Source organism: Trichoderma camerunense (assembly GCF_050948025.1).
Source record: "Trichoderma camerunense strain CBS 138272 chromosome Unknown V8C40scaffold_5, whole genome shotgun sequence".
Classification (NCBI taxonomy): Eukaryota; Fungi; Ascomycota; class Sordariomycetes; order Hypocreales; family Hypocreaceae; genus Trichoderma; species Trichoderma camerunense.
This window is the reverse complement of record NW_028145365.1, coordinates 1,309,898-1,328,055: the sequence shown is the minus strand read 5'-3', so window position 1 is coordinate 1,328,055 and position 18,158 is coordinate 1,309,898. Positions and strand designations below refer to the sequence as shown.

Below are 18,158 nucleotides of genomic sequence, written 5' to 3'. Positions count from 1 at the left end.
CAATATTTCCATAACCAAGCAATTGAACAGACAATCTTTCCATAACCAATCCAGTGAACAAACAATCCAACCATAGCCAATCCATTGAACAATTAAAACAAACAATCTTTTTTCTTTCTTTTTCTCCTTTTCCTTCTGTTTTCCTTGTTTTTCTTTTCTCGGTGAACTGCATACCATAACCAGCATGACACGTTGAGAAGAATGTCCTCCAATGCGAAATGATAACATGAACGATTATCCATAATTGCTCCATATGTGCATAGAGACGCTTCGCCCTAGACTTATATCCGGGGGAGTCTCTGCAGAATGAAATTAAGGCGGTAGAAAACACAAAACTCCAGCGTCTTAATCTGGTCGTTGCTTGCATTCGGTCCTGCCACAAATGGGTAGACGCTCAGCATTGGGTAGTCTCGCGCGGCTTCTTGTTGTTGTTGCCGCAGCATCTGAAGCTGGTCTTCGGTAATGGCTTGAACTTGCTGTAGGTCTGGCAGCACGGGGTATGGGAAGAGGTCTCGCAAGAGGCTGTGAACATAACGGGATTGGGCGAGAATCCTCTCATGGCATTTCTCTGTAAGATAGCGTATCGCATCGGAGGTTTGTGCTCCTTGGCCCTGGGTCTGATTGATGGTGCTTAGGACGACAAAGTGCCCATTACTGGTGAAACTGAATGGCAGAAGATTTTCATCGTGCTCCATGAAGGCCAAAAGTGCATTGAAAGTGTTGAGCGAGAGTGTGTGGCACTCAATCACGGCTTGACGAAGTTCTTCAGGAACGGCATCGGGCCCTTTTCCGAAAATCCAGTCATGCGGTAGACCTTGAAGGATCCTCCTCAGGCCACTCGAGGCAGACATTGCCCTCCAGTAGAGCCAACTAAAGCTCCGGTTGTAGCTGTTCAAAAATCCGTTCAAGTTGAAGTTGGCGTTGGCGTTGGCGTTGGCGCTGGGTACTGGGGGGGTGTCCCTCAAGATTGGGGCCCAGGGATTCTTTGCATCTTCTTTCACCCAGTGATTGACCCACTGATGCACTTGGTTATCGACTTGGAACGTCGCCAACTCCTGTTCCCTACTAGAACCTTGGGCCACCCGCATGTTCACGCCGCCAACACACTCGCATGTCCTCGCGTGAACCTCTTTGAAATTGTCTGTGATTATGGAGATATTTTCAAGCATGGCGTGGGGATCGGGTGGTCGTTGGGGGAAAGGGCTTGCCCTAGATTGCTGCTGCTGCTGCTGCTGGGTAGGTTGAGCCATAGCAGGCAGTGCACTCTGCTGAAGTTGAGCGGGAGATGCACTTTGTTGAGGTTCCAAAAGCTGAGTTGAATTCTCCTGAAATGGAGCGGGAGATGCACTTTGTTGAGATCCCAGCAGCTGATTTATACTCTCCTCAAGTTGAGCGGGAGATGCAGTGTGTCGAGTTTCCAGTAGCTCAGTTAAATCCTTGAGGAGCTTGATTTTCTTATCCAAACTCGATTGCGGCTGCTGTTGCTGGACATTGGGTTGCGGCTGCTGTTGCTCCTCATTGGGTTGTGGCTGCCATTGCTGAACATTGGGTTGAAGCTGCTGCTGGGGCTGCTCATCGAGTTGCTGCTGGGCCGGGAAGGCAAAGTCCAGGTCTGCGTCTTCCGGGAGTTCCCCAAGATCTTCAAGCAGGGCGCGCTCGAATTCGTCAGGGTGCGGGAGGTCGGAAATGTTAAAGCGCGGAAGGTCGAGGTTGTTGGAGTGCGGAAGGTGGAAGTGGTTAGACTCCGGGAGTTGGAAGTTGTTAGACTCCGGGATATAATCAAGGTTAATAGGGTGGGCGATATGCTCAATGTTGTCGGCTTGATGACCAGCTCCGTTTTCCATGGAGGCGGTCTCCGTCAACATGGCAGCATGATGTGTCTCCAGGGTCTGGGCAGCATGATTGAAGCTCATGGAAGCAGCATCGAAAAAGTGATTGGTTGGTTCGGGTGCATCTGCGGCATTTGGGACTTGTGCTGTTGTTCCAGCTTGGGTGTTATTGCCAGTCCAGGCTGCTCCTGCTCCAGGCACACCGGGAGGGAGGTTCCCAAACAAGGTGGCAGCGCCAGAGGCATCGCTTGGTTGGTTGTCAGGGCGCATTTTTGCAGTGATATTGATAGCGAGCAGAGGATTGTCTTAGAGAGAGATCTTTGCAGTGATATTGATAGCGAGCAGAGGATTGTCCTAGAGAGAGATCTTTGCAGTGATATCGATAGCGAGCGGAGGATTGTCTTGGAGAGTATTTGTGGTGGGAGATTTCTTTTTGGATATTGGAGGGCTTCTTACCTCCTTATATGCGTCTCTTGAACTCGAAATTTGCATCAGTTCAAACTATAAGGCTCAAGAAAAAGCCTCCTCTATGAGTCAATGGGCTTAGCTGGCCTTATAGTTTCAAGGCCTTTGATGTTCTAGGTACGTATTAACAAGCCGGTTCTTCATGTGACAATATCTGCTATCTCTTGTCTCATTCTGCGCCTCGCAAGAGATAACAGACCTGAAGGCAACGGCAGCATCCCTGGTAGCGCGAAGCCCGTATACGTAATGGGCTTGACGAGAGGCTACGGCCAAAGGTATGAGGAAGAAGAGCGAGGCCATGTTGCTACCAAGTCTCACCGCTAGCTCCATACATGTACGAGTATACACCTCTTCCATTCGTGGCGCTTTATTATGCCTTTCCCCCAGTCCGGATTCTTCCTTGGATGAGTCGGTTTGTGGAAAGCTTTGTCTTTCGCACTGCGTATTCGAGGTGGTACCAACAAAAGAACAGAAGTAGATTAGATAAAGCTATAAAGAAGTTTCCGAAGAAGAATCGTTATCGTGAAATGACGCGGCTAGATGGTAAAATGGTTGATATCGAAGTTGAAGTTGCCTTGGAGTGTTGTCCACCACAACCACTTGCAAGTCTCTTGCTGTCATGGCTAGGTGAGGTGCGTCTGAGAACATTGGGATGTGTATCTCCGACTTTCAGCAGCTAACGTACATTGAATCAACATACGGACACGATGGAATGCTTGGAAGGATTCAAGACTGTTTGACGGTGAATGTTTTGGCTGCATGTCCTGTACAGGGCACCTCTGCATGGCGAATTGAGGCTGCTGGCTGAACAAAAACAAAGTTCCTGCAAGGCTCACTTTGAGTCATTGGATCCATGACGGCGATAATGGCTCCAAGAATCAATCGTCGATGGAGGCACGTGACGACGAACTGCTCAGTTATCTGTTGACGCATGAAGTTGAAACTCACGTAAGGACCATCGGACTAGACTGGAAAGGACTGAACTGGAAGAGACGCCACCGACGGAATAGCTTTGCAGGCGGAGAATCTGGCGAGGCGCGGAAATTGAGAGGAATCAAACAGTCATGAGGATTCATTTATTTTGCTTGTTGCAATGCAATTCGCCGTTTGCTTGTGATTTTCGAGCTTGTGACGGCAAAGTCATTTGCAGCGTTGAAGTCGAAATACGAGTAGCTTCCGCGATGCATTCCCCGGTCAAGCCACCAAATCGGCAACGGCGCAATTCAATCCAGATGGCGCTAAAAGCACCAGCACTTGGGGTCTATTTTACAGGGAGAACAATTATCCAGCACCCCAAATTCGTTATCCGGCGCCCCAAGGTACTTCGCATATTATGGAAAGGTCATATAAAAAATAAATATTTAAAATTTGGGGTGTTGGATAATGAATTTGGGGTGCTGGATAATATTTCCCTTTACAGGGAGTACAGCGGGTGTGACGCTAACTGACAGGGCCCGGGGATCAATTTCACAGTGGAGTGGACGTCTCTCACAGGCGGTTATCGCCTGAATTGGCCGACCCGAGGGCCCTGATTTGCTCGGCACGGCCCAATGGATAGCGCCGGCCGGGTGCTAAAACGCCACAAACGCCATCGTCCACTTACAGCCCTGAAATCTACATTGTATCTCTCCGATCCGCCTGTTTCCTCCGCGAGGCTTTCTTGATGCTTCCAATGTTCTCCCTTGGATCTCGATCTCCGTCAGTACATCTAACAGACCAAAAAAGGTCAAGGGACACGCAAGAGGACACGCAAGCCGGCGACAAGAAGGAATCGTCATGGCAGCGACTAATTTCCACAGTTTGTCGGCATCCTCTGCTTCCACATATATAACAGTGGCCAGCCGGATCGACAGAGACCATCTTCCCTCCAGTCATCAAACAACATCCTCGCCTCTACGACAGCTATCTTCTTGATACTTCTAGTACGAATATAAACTTTCAGCTTGATTTACAGCTTCATCGCACCTTTCGATACCATCGACGCCAAACAGCCAAAGATGGGTATTATCAGTCGAATCTATGGATGCTTCCACCCACCCACACCCCCAAAGAGCACCGATGCTATAAGATTCGGCGTCTTGGGGGCGGCCGATATTGCGTAAGGCTTGATTTTTTAATAAATCATTCGAATCTGGGACGGCTTAGATTAAATTTATTGAGACCACAGCCGATGTCCCAAGCGACGATGCTATTCTTCAACCTCACCCGGCCCTGCCCAGCTCCCCACAGCTTCAGCTCTAGCCTATCGCATTGTCTTTGTCTTCTTTTTCTACTACTAGAAATCTATGTGGCTAACGGAAACATACTTACAGTCCCCTTGCTCTCTTCAAACCTGCCAAATCGCACCCCGAGGTCATCGTGCAGGCCATTAGCGCCCGCGATCGCAAAAAGGCCGAGGAGTATGCAAAGACCCACGGCGTCCTCGAAGTCAAGGATACCTATCAAGGTAGATACAAGCCATCTCATTCTCCTCAGACACAAGCTCATCCGATTGTCAGATATCCTCGATGATCCCAACATTGATGCCGTCTTCATCCCCTTGCCTAACGGTCTTCACTTTGAGTGGGCTGTCCGTGCTATTCGCGCTGGCAAGCATGTCCTTCTTGAGAAACCCTGCACGTCCAACTCTACCGAGGCCGAGATTCTTTTCAACCTGCCTGAGCTGGACCAGCCAGATGGACCTGTACTACTCGAAGCCTTCCATAACCGCTTCTATCCTTCTTGGGCTCTCTTTCGCTCTCTCGTCAAACCCGCCGAGATCGAGCGTATTGAGACGCGATCCATGATTCCGTGGTGGGCCAGCAACAAGGACCAAATTCACTTCAATTACAACCTGTCTGGCGGCACTATTATGGCCATGGGTACCTACAACTTTGCGGCCCTGCGTCTGCTCTTTGGCGACAGTCCCGAGGAATGCGTTAGCTGCGATGCAAAAGCTTTTACGGCATCCACGACAAGTGCGACTACGAGTTCAAGGCCACATTCCGCTTCCCCAATGGTGGCATTGGTATCGCCTCTAGTACACTCATGGGCGAAGCCATCATCAAGCCCTCTTGGGTCACTGTCTATACCAAGGAAGCTATCATTCCCAACGATACTCTCCCAGCCGGCCAGACACAGTACCAGAAGCGTGAGCTAACTCTTCAGGGCCTCGTCCACGCTGTCTTTTGGCATCGCATTGAAGTAAAGGAAATTAACGAGATCCGGACCAAGGAGGGCGCAGTCCTAAGAAAATGGGAAGAGACATCGTCCCGCAAGGCTTATACCAGGAAAGAAGCCGGTGGTGAGTTTGCCAATCTGCCGGGCGAGACCTACTGGATGTCGTACAGACACCAGCTGGAGCAGTTTGTCAACAAAGTCAAGGGCCGCAAGACGCAGTACTGGGTCGAGAGGGAAGATTCCATTGCCCAGATGAAGATGGTCGACATGGCTTATGAGAAGAGCGGACTGGGGCCTCGGCCGACGAGTTCTTTCCGATGATGGGGAGAATGTTAACATGGGTTTTCTTACAATGATACACATACTAAAGCGCCTTTTCTGTCTAATTATTTCGATACATCAATTCTTTTTTGTACAATACGTAAACTAAGTTGATCCATGTACATGGGGCCAGCTTGGCCTACCTACCTAGGTAGTCTTCGCATTCATCTAATTCTATGAATAGATTCATCAACGACTTGAGTACTTATCCAGGGCATCAGAAGATTACAAGCCATAGGTGCTGATAAGCTTTTGGGCGGTAATTTCGCCAGTCACGTACGCACTGGCTTGGGTAAGGGTGCTAGGCGAGGGGGATATGGCAAAATAACACTCAAAAACGCCTCGACGGAGCTCACCTCGGGGTCACGGGAACCACACTCAGATCTGCGACTCGCAAATGCTCGATGCCGATGACCCGGAAATCCGATCCTACGCAAGCAGTTTCGTCGTCTAGCTTTCCCATTTTGACTGTACCCTGTGGGTACCAAGCGGTTGACACGTAATTTCAACCGAATTGCTGCAAGCTTTATGTCAGTATACTTGCAGATATAGGAGTTGATCAAAGTTCATCTTTGAAGACTGCTGTACCAGAATGTCCTCGTCTGTTTTACCTGGGAGGCCCACGATGGGCTCAGCAGCAGGGATTTTGGAGCTGTATATGAAATCGATCATTTTCTTGGTCGATTCCACAAGAACTCAACGATCATAGGGGTTCTTCAGGTAGTACAACGGGATAATAGGAGCTGCCGCCGGGTCAGAGCTTCGGAGGGAGATTTTCCCGTTGATTGAGGGTGCATCAAGATGACAGGCGTCCCGAAAAAAGGAACCGCCAGTTGTTGGATCCGCAAATATTCCCTGTTGAGGTGGTAATATTGCCCATCAGAAACCCAACTTGACACATACCGCCATTGCATTGATCTCACTTACTGGCGCTATTTCGTACATAGGAGTCCGCGGCCGCATCAGCAGCTGCTTTGCCTGCTCATCAAGCTGCTGGAACACAGCGAATGTCTCTAGATTGTCGAGCTTAAAGTATCCCGTCGCAATTCGACAGGGCTCAACAACCATTGATCCCGTTCGATCTTCTTCCCATTGCTGCTGCCAGCCGGCCACGTCATTCATGCTGATGCTCGGCACTGTGCCTGGCTGTAGATGAGATTTTAGATAGATCATACATTTGTCCTTGAAGTTGTTTCCAACTCCTGGGAGGACCGATGTGACCGGAGTCCCGTGTCTGGCTAGCTCGGTCTGGGGGCCAATTACAAGAGCAGCAGAATCTTTGGCGAGTCGGTAGCACCAGCACTGATTATCGTTTCCCGAGTAGCAAAGTCTGTGATTCGGTGTTAGTAGAGGTAATTTGAGGGACCCCAGAGGATTGAGTGCGAAGTAACCAACATTGCGTGCCACTGGTCAACTCAACTCCTATTGCCTTCTTCCCATCAAACAGATTTCGGGCCACAGGTGATTCTGTCCTGATGATCAAATTGGAAGGTACATCAGACAGGTATGCTGAATCCGCCGTGACTCGCAGCCCGTCGTATGATGTCATGGAAAGGACGCCGAGCCCAAGATCTCCGGAGCTAACATCCCGCAACATGGGAACCTTGTCATGATACGATCTTAACATCTATTGCTACGGCTGAAATAGGTTTTCATCTACCTGTACTTACTCCGTATTCCTTTGCCGCGCTAAGAAGGAGCTCCAAGCCAGGCGCTCAGGTGGAAGGAAGAGATACTTGGACAGGTCTGTAGATTAAGGTTAGCTAAGCTCGCCGCGCTTATCGAAGGGTTCAATATTGTTTCTAACCCCCCGGTGCCGCGAGATCCTGGCTCAGAATAGACGTATTCGTGAAAGTCTGCAGGTATCATCGTGAAGTGTTCCCACCTATCAAAGCCCAGATCCACCACACCGGTCGAAGAATACTGCACCTGTTTCAACCACCTTAGTTTTTTACCCAACTCCACGTTTATCTCCGACTTGGCACCCATTCGTCAACTTAATATTGAGAAGGTGTTTGGCGATGCAGTTGTGCATCAGGCGGAACCCTTGTGACAATCCAGCCAGTTCAGATATGATATAAGCACCTTGCTCACGCCCGCACAGCTGCTGGTCAATACGAGGTTCAGTAGAGGGAAATAATAATGCCTACTCCTATTGAACCTCTCAAATCTTTTCCATGTTGTGATAGGCGGACCTTCCAGCGGTCGTTGCGGGGATCTTGCCGTTTGTCAGTCCCAGGATGCTCCGACCAATTGTTGCCAGGCACTTGCCCAAATTGAAGGAGAGAGTCCACTCGGAATGAAACTCAGCATGTTCTGGCTTGTTCCGCGCATCCACTTGCTGCCCTGCTCCAGTTGTCAGGCACTCCACGACAACGGAGCCTCCGATGGAAACATGGAAAACGCCTCTCGGCAAATACATACAGAATCTCAAGTGTCAGGGACCTGCCTGATCGCATGTCTCGCATACAGTACGAGGTCCCTGTAATTATTCCGAGCGTGATCGTGATCTTACCACCAATGGCATCATCATGTAGCAGCTACGGAGTAATTATAGCAACTTTACAGCTACCCATTGAACCAAGATCTGCTTTTTCGCCCGTGGGGGGAAGGTGGTTGGGTGGCATTTCAGTGAGTGCAACTTTGTGCGATATCTTACTGGGTACATTACTAACGCCTGCCCCGGAATAGGCAGGACGCCAAGTTCGGCCCACGAGGCTAGGTTTCTTTGAAACTGGATATATTGCAGATCATTAGCACACAGGCCTACCAGGAGGAGACCAGGAGTGGCACAGCACCACTATCTCGTATTAACATGTGGAATATCCGTCCGGGCTTCACCGAATCGTCTCATATGACTTTTTTGGGGATTTCCGTACGGAATAATCTGTCCCCGTTAGTTTTTTGTATGTGGAAAATACAGGTATCCTTTGTCATGTGCCGCGGTGTACTAGGTATTAGATATGAGGATTAGTTGACTGAGCAAAGAATAGATCGCTAATAGCGCGTTCATTCACTTTTGCCTTGACATCATGCGCACATCGAGACCAGCACCGCCAGGAGCTGCCAAACTGGATGGAAAAAAGTGTCTTTTGTATAACTAAAGCGAACCAGACTTTTGAATATCAATACAAGTTCAATGACTGCTGCAGTTTAATATAATAAGTGAATCGAAATATGTGCTATTATCCTCTGCCTTATTTATGTGTTACGCCACCTAAGGCTGGTCCGTAACATAATATATACATGTAAATGCAAGAGATGCTTCTTTAGTTACATGTAACCTCTGGTTCATTTATTGAACGGGACATGCCTAGTGCTGAACAGTGAGGCTGAAAACGTGAATATCAGAGTCGTCGCCGCCCTGATTATAGTTACCCATCTTGAAGAAAGCCTTGGGAGTGCTGAAGTATTGCTTTAGGGTCTTCAATGGTCCACCGTTGAGGCCAAACTGCAGCTGGCCATTCTCGAAGCGCAAATCGTAGGTAAATCGGCTGCCAGGGGTGATAGTGTCAATCTTGTTCAAGTCCTGGCCTTGGCCACCAGTTGCAACAAACTCAACACCGACGGTGATTTGGCCATTGCCGTTGTAGTAAACCTCAGCCTGGTTTTGTTAGCAACATACCTAGGTGATGCGTAGTGGGTTGCCCGCAAGACTTACGAGAGGCTTGTTGTTGGAGTTTGACTGGAACACCTGGCCAATGCAGATGCTGCTGCCGGTCGTGACGAGGAGGTCAGCCGTCAGGCGGTTGGTTGCAGCTGTAGAACTCCACGGTTGAGTTTCGCCGAATTCGGAGCGGCAGCGTGGTGCACCCGGGAAGGTAGCACAATTTCCTCCACCTGGGGCCTTCATGACCATGGCGCCATCACCAGACTCGGTGAAGAAGTAGTGGTGGCCGGGATCTTGATAGCCACCACAGCCCGTGAGCTTGGAGGCGGGGATTTGGTCCGGGTTGTTGGTGGTGCCGCTTGGCAACTGAAGTACGAATGGGCTAAGGTTGAAGTTGCCTCCTGGAGCACAGGATGGGTTCAAGGCAGAAGCAGCGGAGAAGCAAAGAGCAAAGGCGAGAAGCGCCTTTTCAGACTTGTGAGAGAACATGGCGATGGTAGGAAAGTATCAACGAGGAGTAGAAAGAGGATGGTTGATGGTGATATACGAAGGAGAACACTTGAGAGGGAACCTTAGTCCCTATATATACTCGTAGACAAAACTGAGTCAACCACAACGCAGCCTCAGATCCCTTGAGACTACTAATTCTACCCCAGATCCATTGTTTCTCGAATGGTCAGCCAGCACCCAACTGATCAGCACAGAGCTCTTAGGGCCCCATCTACTGGAGGCATAATATCCGCCGTACGAGCTCTACTGTAGGCATACGAGTCCATGAATAGCAGGATTTTTGCACGAATAAGGGCGGCTCTACAGGGACACCTGATTTACTTTGGAAGGTCGAAACGGCCCGACATTCAGGCCAGCAGTTCCTTAGACCTTAGAGAGGTAGTTACCTGTGGCACACACTTCAGGCTAGCCGGCGCTAACCACCTTTCCCTGTACCTGCAATTGCCGTTTAAGGCAGCTTGGCAAGCAACTCACACTAGCAAGTGTCTGGCGTCAATGGACTCCGGCCCCCTGCTATTTCGGAAGTGTATCCGAGGGTGTGGGTTCAGAGCTGTAAAACCCGCAGCATGATAAAGGGTTACATGTATGCATGAAACATCGAGCTTCGGACGAATTTGCACATCAGCATGTGGAATCCAGTCGTGAACGGGGCTTCCTTTTCGTTTCCTTTTCGTTTTCGTTGCGCAAAAGCGTGGACATGGCAATCTTCTTTGATAACTGGCTTCGAGATGCCAGGAAGGGCTTCGAGATGTATTAATATCGAAATCTCTTAACAAATCTGCGTATTCTCCTTTTCCTGGTGATACCAAGGAAAATTTTGCAAAGGAACAGATAGAGCGCGAGTTTGTCGATTTGACGTCAAGTATCTCTGGCGCCTCGTGTACGCTGGCTGGCAGGCCGAGCGACCTTGGATATTGTTCAACTGGCCGTATTTTCCCGAGGGCTGCTACGTGCGCGCATTCAACGACGACTCTCTTAATGGACTGTGCCAGTAAGTATCCATGGATTTGCTGTCCCAATACCTCCAGAGACGCGGTAAGCTCGCCAGCCTGATCGAATAGCGTCGTTGACTGCGGCGTCACTTGGAGTCCTTGTCTCACAATATGGGCACGCCGAAGGAGCTGGCCCCCAAGGAAGGGTAATCTTTTTACTCATGTAGGAAGGTTGTTTGGCCCATGGTAGCCTGATCCAGCCGAGAATTCTCTTTTCGCTTAGTTGAAGGGCTTTGTCGAACAGCCTCTCGCTGAACGTGTGACGATGCCTCTCTGCATACCGATAAATAGGTCGGAAGATGAAGCCTCCCTGGCAAGTGAGGATCGTACTTTGCGAAGCATATTGAGCCAATATTCCCATCATATCTTTGAAGTCCCTCTATGACTGCAGTCGATGGTGTCAGATTGCTGGCGACCTGAATACATGTAGTTAGATGATCTTGGTACTCTTGAAGGGTGACTGCGGAGACATAATGACCGCCTTGATTCCAATGAGATAGGAGAGCAAGATTGTCAGCCTCCTAGTTTTCATGGTAGATGGTAGACCACCTACCTAACTACCAAATCGGGGGCTTTAAGCTTGCTGGCCAAGCCGTACCTTTTAGCCGTAGCACCGGGAGCTACCGTAGCCAGCTTTAGGCTCCCCCGCCAGGAGTGTCACGGCAGGTTCCAGGCGCTCGAACGAGATCGACAGTGGTGGAGGTTGTCGCGGAGGGGGTGTATTCCTGTTCTCAGTTCTGTTTCTGTCTGCTCTATCAAGCCCGATCTGGCAAATGTTTAGCAGAAGCTCTAGCAAACAAGGGAAGCATGTCTCCGAGCGGGTTCTTCGAAGCCTGGCCACGAAGCAACTGATCTAGGTTGTTGTTGTCGATTGCCCAATGTCTAGCTGTTGCTCCTTGCTACATACCTTATGTGAGTATTTTGTGGTTATGAGATGCTGGATCGAAGTAAATGCTGATCCGTGATGATACGCGTCTTGAAAATCACGATAGCATTATAATAGGACGAATACTTGGCTTTTATCAATCCAGCCTGAGCGAGGGCAGCCATCTGAAACAGAAGTCGAGTCTTTGTCGATATTTGCATTACTGCCTACTACTAATAATACCTACCCGACATCATAGGTACTGGATTATGTAGGATTCAGGCGTCATGCTGTGCACATCTTAAGTGGTGTTGCGCGCTGACTAATCCACTAAGCGAGGGGAGAGACAGTAATACCAGCAAGTGACTGTACCTGGGCGGAATCTTGTCGGGTTTGTTTGTGCCTAAGGTAATCTTGGACATGTCGGCTTGCTGCAGACGAAAGATCAAAGGTGGTGCGATTCGGATTGCATAGCGTTTCTGTGGCCCAACGACGGGATCCAGTCACTGCTGGAAATGCTCTCTCCCCAAAGCAAACGGGTCCGAGCCTGTCAGAATTGCAGCCGGTGAGTTTCCTTCTTGATTTGGCTTTGGATTCTACTTGACGTGATGGATGACCATTGCCAGCTAACCAATCGTTGCATACAGGAGGAAAAAGAGATGTGAGTCGATGCTCTGTGGTGTAGAATGAATCGTTGTTGCATCCATATCTATAATCTATACCCATGCTCATGTTCGTGTTACGTACGTGCCTTTAGGTAGCGGGACGAAGCCGCAGTGTTTGCTATGCACTCAAACCATGGCAACTTGTATCTACCCTGCCTTTACAAAGAAGCCTGGCCCGAGAAAGGGCTACAAGAGAATAGCACCTACTAGCGACAAATCAAATGGTGAGCGCAGTTGATCACTTTATCGACACATTCGGCGGCGCATCCGACATCTTCTGACCCACCGAATTAGACCCTCTGCCGCCCCAAGAAACACAGACTTTGGGCTCAACACTCGATGACAATGGCGAATGGGATGAAAGTTGGTCGCAAAATGGCCTGGAGCAGATGAGCTGGTCTCAGCCCTCCTTCTCAGGAGACACGTTTCATCCCCTTTCAAGCCTGGATCCCACACTCGAAGCTACGGCATTGGCGACAACCCTCGAATCCGTGCCTTTACAGCCGCCGTTGAGCAATTCTTCGAGAGAGGACTCTCCTCTTCCTTCCAAAGCACTCATCATTCAACTGTTAGATGTCTATTTTGACTACGTCCATCCGCAGATCCGCCTCCTTCACCAACCAAGCTTTGTCAGCCGGGTTGAAAGTGGCTCGTACGCGTTGGACGAGCAGGCAACGCTCATCCTGTCAAGCATATTTGCTTTGGCGGCGAGATATTCGGATCATCCTGAAGTCGAACTTTTTGATCGCATGCTGCTGCGTCGGGCGTCTGGCAGCTACGACAGCCAAGATGACATCCGCTACAAGAGCCGAAAGCGATGGGAGCGTGGCCAAGGCTTTCTCAGTCAGGCATACCGGCTCCTCATGAATGAAACCTCGAGAATGGACAGGCTGGAGCTTGAAAGCGGCGAGATGCAGAGGCCGTCGATTACAGTCGTACAAGCTGCTGCCATTGTTACTTTTGCACAAATGGGAATCGGACTTAGTGGTCGGACGTATTCCTTGCTATTAACTACAGTGCGATTGGCCCATGACTGTGGCTTGGATCAAGTCGACTATAACGACGAAACAATATCCATGTCGAGGGATAGCGATTCAGAGCCTTGCAAATCCATATGGGTCAAGAAGGAGGAGCTGCGGCGCACCTGGTGGGTCATTGCGGATCTGGAGAACTTCATCTGCGTAACAAAAGACAGGCCGCGCATGATTGATTGGGGAAAATGCAAGACGAAGCTTCCTTGTGACGACAAGGACTGGTTCCAAGGGCGTTACTGCCCATCGGATTTCCTACCAGCGAGCCTCGACGATTTGCGAGCATCTCTGACAGTACAGCCTCAACTCTCTGTCCTGGCATATCGGATCAGAACAATGCATCTTGGCGCAAAGATGCTCGAAGAAGCTATGAATCATGACGATGCTCTTGAATCAAACGAAATTCTCACCAAAATCCAAGAGTGTGCTACGTTTTACAAACAGAACATGCCCCTGGAATCGAAGACGGGAGATGCCGGGCAATTTAAGATCTCGACCGATCACTTTCATCTACGTTTATTGCTCGAATCGCAAGTCTCGACCTATCCCGGCTCAGTAGTTCCACCGCTGACCACAATGCAGTGTCTTTGCCATTTCCAGCAAGATTCGATGCTTCAAACATGCAACACCCTCTGACATCTTTAATATCTGCCACGACCTGTCCCGCCGGCGACGACAGGGCAACGACAATGGCACATCGCCCGAGGCCAAAGCATTTTCTCGGGCGCTGTCTGCATCCGAGACCGTTTGCTCCATTCTTCGAGATTCGTCGGCCGACGATGTGCCACGCTCCTGTCCTTACCTTGCCTCTGTCCTATGGGTACCCGCATGCCTCCAATTGCTTGTCAAGCTATTCACTCGAGCCGATCCGGAACTGGCAGAGAGGGCGTCGCTTTCCTTGCAAATCTTGACCATGACGTTGGAGCGATTTGCTGAGTTCTCGGGTCTCGGCCAATTCGTCTTGAGTATGTTGCAATGGAATGTAGATGTGACGGAGACACAAACTGACGGGCTGCGTATAGATTCTTTCCGGCGGTACGAGAAGAAGCTGACTGACCTGCAGTGGGCAGACAGCAAACCGGGTGACGACGACCATTGGATCGTGTCACGCACCTTGTTCTTTCCGGACCACATCAATGCTCTGTCTCTGAAGGAGGTGACATCAATCGACCATTCAGAGGGACTGGTAGATCCCGCTCTCGCTCTGTATCAGGAACCCAGCGCACAATTCAGCATTGGGAGAGATGTTATTGTGCAAGATGGCATTGATAGCTTTGACTACATCACCAAAGACTCGAATTGGATCTGGTCAGAAGGCTTTAATGGATTTTAATTTGCGATTTCTTGTCTATCCAAATTTGAACATGCGTGGCCCAAAGATTATTAGCTTGTTGTACAGCTATCCTCTTGCAATTTTACCATGCGGGCTTCCAGACTAATTGCCATGAATGATGAAACATCGAATAATGTTTACTCTCGTATAGTTCTCGACAAACAACCCTCCTTTCTCTTATATATCCTTGACTGGCGTCCAGAGCAATGATATTGTCCCGTCCGATCGTCTTATTCGATCGTCTCGCTCGTTTTAAGTCGAATTCGGCCGAGTAGAACACCTGCACGGGCCTTCCATAGCGTATGGCATCGAAAAGTTGAGTTGTCGACGTATCTAAATGGGATGGGAGAGATTATCGGATCAAGGCTAGAATTTTAACGATTAGCCATTAATGTATTCAAATATCCAGCGAACTTAATTTTATTCGTAAAGATGACTGCGTTTGGAGATTATATTGGCTGTTGTCAAGCAGAGACAGGCCCTTGGGCGTCGAGGATATCGAACGAGTGCGGCGGCATTCAGACATCACGCGTATCCGGGAGCGGGACGGCAATCAATGCTGGGTCGTTTATGCTGTAGCCGAAGAAGCTGTTCACAACCCGTGTCGCCTTTCGGGCGGAGTGTCGAAGTGCTTTGTCGGGCAAACTCATGCTCATGTGTTCAGGTCCTCTAGTGTCGGGCGGACCATCTTTAGACGAGCCGTCTTGGGATGAAACAGGAACAAAGAAAACTCACACTCTAATACCAACAGCCACAGGCTTTTCACCACTCAGAACTTGTCATGGACATAGTATTGATGCCGCGATGGCCGAAAGATTCCCAGCGCCGATATCCAACTTTGCCTCCTGCGGTAGTTGACGCCTCCACGCCATGGCCACCGAACACCCGCCGGACGAGGCTGCATACTCACGTAAATCATGATGACCCGACTTCAAACAAGAAGAAGCAGCACTACTACCATGGGGTGCTGCTGCTCCAACCTTAGTTCAGACTCCTGAGCCCGGCTGGGCATTTGGCTCCAGTCCAAATCACACTCATGCGCGGGCCTCGACCTCTGCAGCAACGGTCAAGCACATCGCCACTGATCCCTTCGCGCCAAACTGTAACATCCCGGATAATTACATGTTTCTCGTCAGCGGAGTGGCTCCGCAGCCCATCACATTCATTTGAACACGGTGACATATCTCTTGGATAAAAAGATTTGAGCAAGGGATTCTGATTCATAGGATTTTGTCGTCCATGAATACGCAAGGGCTTAACCTTTGGCTGTATTTGCGACCATAGGAATAGGCGCTCTGCCATTGTATAAGGGGGGGCTGTATCAGGTATATCTCCAATCCCATAGAGATACGTAAAGCTGAATCAAGTCTTTCTGCTATCTGTATTGATATCAAGACCGAACCAAGGCAAGCTAGAACGCTGCTGATGCTAAAAGTTATATGGCACAAGCTACTGAAAAGTTGTTGATTCAATCTAGAAATTCTATTGACATATACAACTATCCTATTTCCCATCTCGCTACTCAGTCTCAGCGAATTGACCTGAAAACTGCCTCTTGGAGTTCTGCTTCGCCGACTCCATAGCCCAATCTGTCAAATAAAGGGGGCACTCAAACTCGAAGAGACCGAAAGTGAGGCCTTCATTCTGTACCATGACCGGTTTGGTAGTGTCCGACGCTTTCATGGTCTCGTAATGCTTCTCGTCAGGCCCATGCGTCACCATTGTCCGTTGAGAAAAGCCGCGAAGGGGCTAAAGTCGGCTTTAGGATCGTTCAGCGGAGTATCAAGGCGCTGGTCATCAATGATGCCGAGAACAAACTCCTGCATCGTGTTGCGATGGAACCAGGGCAGCGGGTACGTGCCTTCGGCAACCTGCCATCGGGGGCCGACGCAAGCAAAGTCAATCACCGCAGTGCCGGGGGCTTTGCCAAACAAAGGAGCTGTCAGAACAACAAACACGGAGGGATCGGCGTGGCCGTAGCGGATGTTGGCGATGGTATCAACACGCGCCAAGTCGTACTTGTAAGGATAGAGTGTACCCTGCCAGCCGACGACATTGAACGGGCTCGTAGGCTGTGAACAACGCCACAGTTTTGTATTCAGGCGAGAAACGATGTTCCAGTCCGACGTCTCGTTGGCGACGGCGATCTGATCACCATTTGGGCCCTTTTCAACACGGCCTTCAAATGACGCCTTTGGTATCTGAAAGTCATAGGAATTGGCCAGACCAGTCGTCCCAATAATACCGAGTTCGGGTAGACGGAAATGGCCTTGGTAGAGCTCGCAGATGTACCCCCTGCACGGCTTTCCATCGGGCAGTGTCACACGATATCTGATGCCACGCGGAATCACGGTGATCTCGTTATGCCTGACCAGTATTTTTCCAAGCTCGGTCGTGATATCTAGCGAGCCGAACTGTGGGACAATAAGAGCCTCGCCGTCCAGACTGCTGAAGACGGTTTGTGGATCCATATCATTATGGACATTAAAGAACCAGATGGATAGGCCCGTCTTCTGCTGAGGGTCGCCATTGCTGCCTACCAAGCGCTGCGAGATCCAATCTCCCTTTTCGGACCATGGAATGGTGGGCCATGACACAGCATTTGGGATGAGGTTCTTCGCTGGGGGTGGATTGGTGTATTCGAGATGATGGTTCCACTGAGTGAACTCGTGGTGCTCGTGGGAGGACTCAATGCGATACATGTACGTGTATAAGTTGTGCGATCGCGGGCCTACTAGGGACGTCCCGGACATTTTCTCCGTGCGCAGTCCGAGAGGAGGGCGTTGGGCATGGTTATTAGGAATAGGAACAGCACCAGGAACGGCTTCGGACCTGTAGTCAAAAGATCAGAACTGATTCACTTTCGGTGGTTCCCAGGGGCATTGGACTGACCTGAAGTGATTTCCAAACCCTTCATGATAACTATACTTCTCCTTGACTGCGAACTTTATAACAAGATGCATCTTGCACTTTTGTTGTTAAAGTCTTAGAACTAGTTGAGTTTTTCGATTGGAGGAGCGTTGTAGCCAGCAATACTTATTCGGATGATAATTCGAGATCCATTGCAGTTCGCATTACAAGTCTTATAGTCACGCAATCCCTTGATGACAGGAGCCATAGTCTTGTTATCCCGCGGGCGGGGAGACTCGTTTGGCATCGCGGTCCATCTATTGCTAGAGAGCGGCGTATCCTCAAGCGGCATATCATCTCTTTGGTAGTGCATCATCCGGCGGCAAATCGTTCGGCAATCAACGTGGTCTGAATCATTGTCGGTAAGGACGTTCAGAATGGGTATAGATATGATGATGGAAGAGCCTACAGTCATCTGCTGTCACCGCCTGTCAGGCTCGTGTGTTTCCGAAAAAGCTTCCGGACACC

At 49.7% G+C, this 18,158-nt stretch overlaps 8 protein-coding genes across 8 annotated transcripts; 4 read left to right on the top strand and 4 right to left on the bottom strand.

The window, feature by feature from the left end:
- Positions 1–72: 72 nt before the first annotated feature.
- V8C40DRAFT_286085 (uncharacterized protein) lies at positions 73–2,331 on the bottom strand. Its single transcript, XM_083222483.1, has one exon. It carries the CDS (start codon positions 2,097–2,099, stop codon positions 282–284), a length of 1,818 nt encoding a protein of 605 aa, XP_083075670.1. The 5' UTR covers positions 2,100–2,331; the 3' UTR covers positions 73–281.
- A 1,960-nt stretch (positions 2,332–4,291) lies between these two features.
- Positions 4,292–5,774, top strand: V8C40DRAFT_263906 (Gfo/Idh/MocA family protein; the record flags this gene model as incomplete). The annotated part of the gene is made up of 4 exons (XM_083219507.1): positions 4,292–4,392; positions 4,607–4,740; positions 4,793–5,211; positions 5,271–5,774. The coding sequence occupies 4 exons, from the start codon at positions 4,292–4,294 to the stop codon at positions 5,772–5,774; spliced, it is 1,158 nt and encodes a 385-aa protein (XP_083075669.1).
- A 696-nt stretch (positions 5,775–6,470) lies between these two features.
- Positions 6,471–7,371, bottom strand: V8C40DRAFT_286082 (uncharacterized protein; the record flags this gene model as incomplete). The annotated part of the gene is made up of 3 exons (XM_083222482.1): positions 6,471–6,629; positions 6,702–7,104; positions 7,220–7,371. The coding sequence occupies 3 exons, from the start codon at positions 7,369–7,371 to the stop codon at positions 6,471–6,473; spliced, it is 714 nt and encodes a 237-aa protein (XP_083075668.1).
- A 751-nt stretch (positions 7,372–8,122) lies between these two features.
- On the top strand, positions 8,123–8,720 carry V8C40DRAFT_239372 (uncharacterized protein). The gene is made up of 2 exons (XM_083214625.1): positions 8,123–8,405; positions 8,466–8,720. Exons 1-2 carry the CDS (start codon positions 8,232–8,234, stop codon positions 8,529–8,531), a joined length of 240 nt encoding a protein of 79 aa, XP_083075667.1. The 5' UTR covers positions 8,123–8,231; the 3' UTR covers positions 8,532–8,720.
- Positions 8,721–9,087: 367 nt separating this feature from the next.
- On the bottom strand, positions 9,088–9,873 carry V8C40DRAFT_263904 (polysaccharide lyase family 7 protein; the record flags this gene model as incomplete). Its single annotated transcript, XM_083219506.1, has 2 exons — positions 9,088–9,378; positions 9,436–9,873. The coding sequence occupies 2 exons, from the start codon at positions 9,871–9,873 to the stop codon at positions 9,088–9,090; spliced, it is 729 nt and encodes a 242-aa protein (XP_083075666.1).
- A 2,284-nt stretch (positions 9,874–12,157) lies between these two features.
- On the top strand, positions 12,158–15,191 carry V8C40DRAFT_239369 (fungal specific transcription factor domain-containing protein). Its single transcript, XM_083214624.1, has 4 exons — positions 12,158–12,316; positions 12,399–13,977; positions 14,030–14,412; positions 14,470–15,191. Exons 2-4 carry the CDS (start codon positions 12,806–12,808, stop codon positions 14,778–14,780), a joined length of 1,866 nt encoding a protein of 621 aa, XP_083075665.1. The 5' UTR covers positions 12,158–12,316; positions 12,399–12,805; the 3' UTR covers positions 14,781–15,191.
- A 459-nt stretch (positions 15,192–15,650) lies between these two features.
- Positions 15,651–15,950, top strand: V8C40DRAFT_263902 (uncharacterized protein; the record flags this gene model as incomplete). Its single annotated transcript, XM_083219505.1, has 2 exons — positions 15,651–15,690; positions 15,766–15,950. The coding sequence occupies 2 exons, from the start codon at positions 15,651–15,653 to the stop codon at positions 15,948–15,950; spliced, it is 225 nt and encodes a 74-aa protein (XP_083075664.1).
- Positions 15,951–16,275: 325 nt separating this feature from the next.
- On the bottom strand, positions 16,276–17,995 carry V8C40DRAFT_177225 (RmlC-like cupin domain-containing protein). Its single transcript, XM_083211683.1, has 2 exons — positions 17,673–17,995; positions 16,276–17,612 (listed from the first exon to the last, which is right to left on the bottom strand). Exons 1-2 carry the CDS (start codon positions 17,741–17,743, stop codon positions 16,496–16,498), a joined length of 1,188 nt encoding a protein of 395 aa, XP_083075663.1. The 5' UTR covers positions 17,744–17,995; the 3' UTR covers positions 16,276–16,495.
- Between the last annotated feature and the right edge of the window lie 163 nt (positions 17,996–18,158).

Excerpts from the sequence above, each read along its gene's own strand:
- V8C40DRAFT_286085 (XM_083222483.1), bottom strand. The coding sequence starts at position 2,099 with ATGCGCCCTGACAACCAACCAAGCGATGCCTCTGGCGCTGCCACCTTG.
- V8C40DRAFT_239372 (XM_083214625.1), top strand. The coding sequence starts at position 8,232 with ATGTCTCGCATACAGTACGAGGTCCCTGTAATTATTCCGAGCGTGATC. Across the intron at positions 8,406-8,465 it reads GGTGGTTGGGTGGCATTTCA|GCAGGACGCCAAGTTCGGCC; the intron begins GTGAGTGCAACT and ends GCCCCGGAATAG.
- V8C40DRAFT_239369 (XM_083214624.1), top strand. The coding sequence starts at position 12,806 with ATGAGCTGGTCTCAGCCCTCCTTCTCAGGAGACACGTTTCATCCCCTT. Across the intron at positions 13,978-14,029 it reads CTACGTTTATTGCTCGAATC|TGTCTTTGCCATTTCCAGCA; the intron begins GCAAGTCTCGAC and ends ACCACAATGCAG. Across the intron at positions 14,413-14,469 it reads TCTCGGCCAATTCGTCTTGA|ATTCTTTCCGGCGGTACGAG; the intron begins GTATGTTGCAAT and ends GGCTGCGTATAG.
- V8C40DRAFT_177225 (XM_083211683.1), bottom strand. The coding sequence starts at position 17,743 with ATGCATCTTGTTATAAAGTTCGCAGTCAAGGAGAAGTATAGTTATCAT. Across the intron at positions 17,613-17,672 it reads GGGTTTGGAAATCACTTCAG|GTCCGAAGCCGTTCCTGGTG; the intron begins GTCAGTCCAATG and ends TTTTGACTACAG.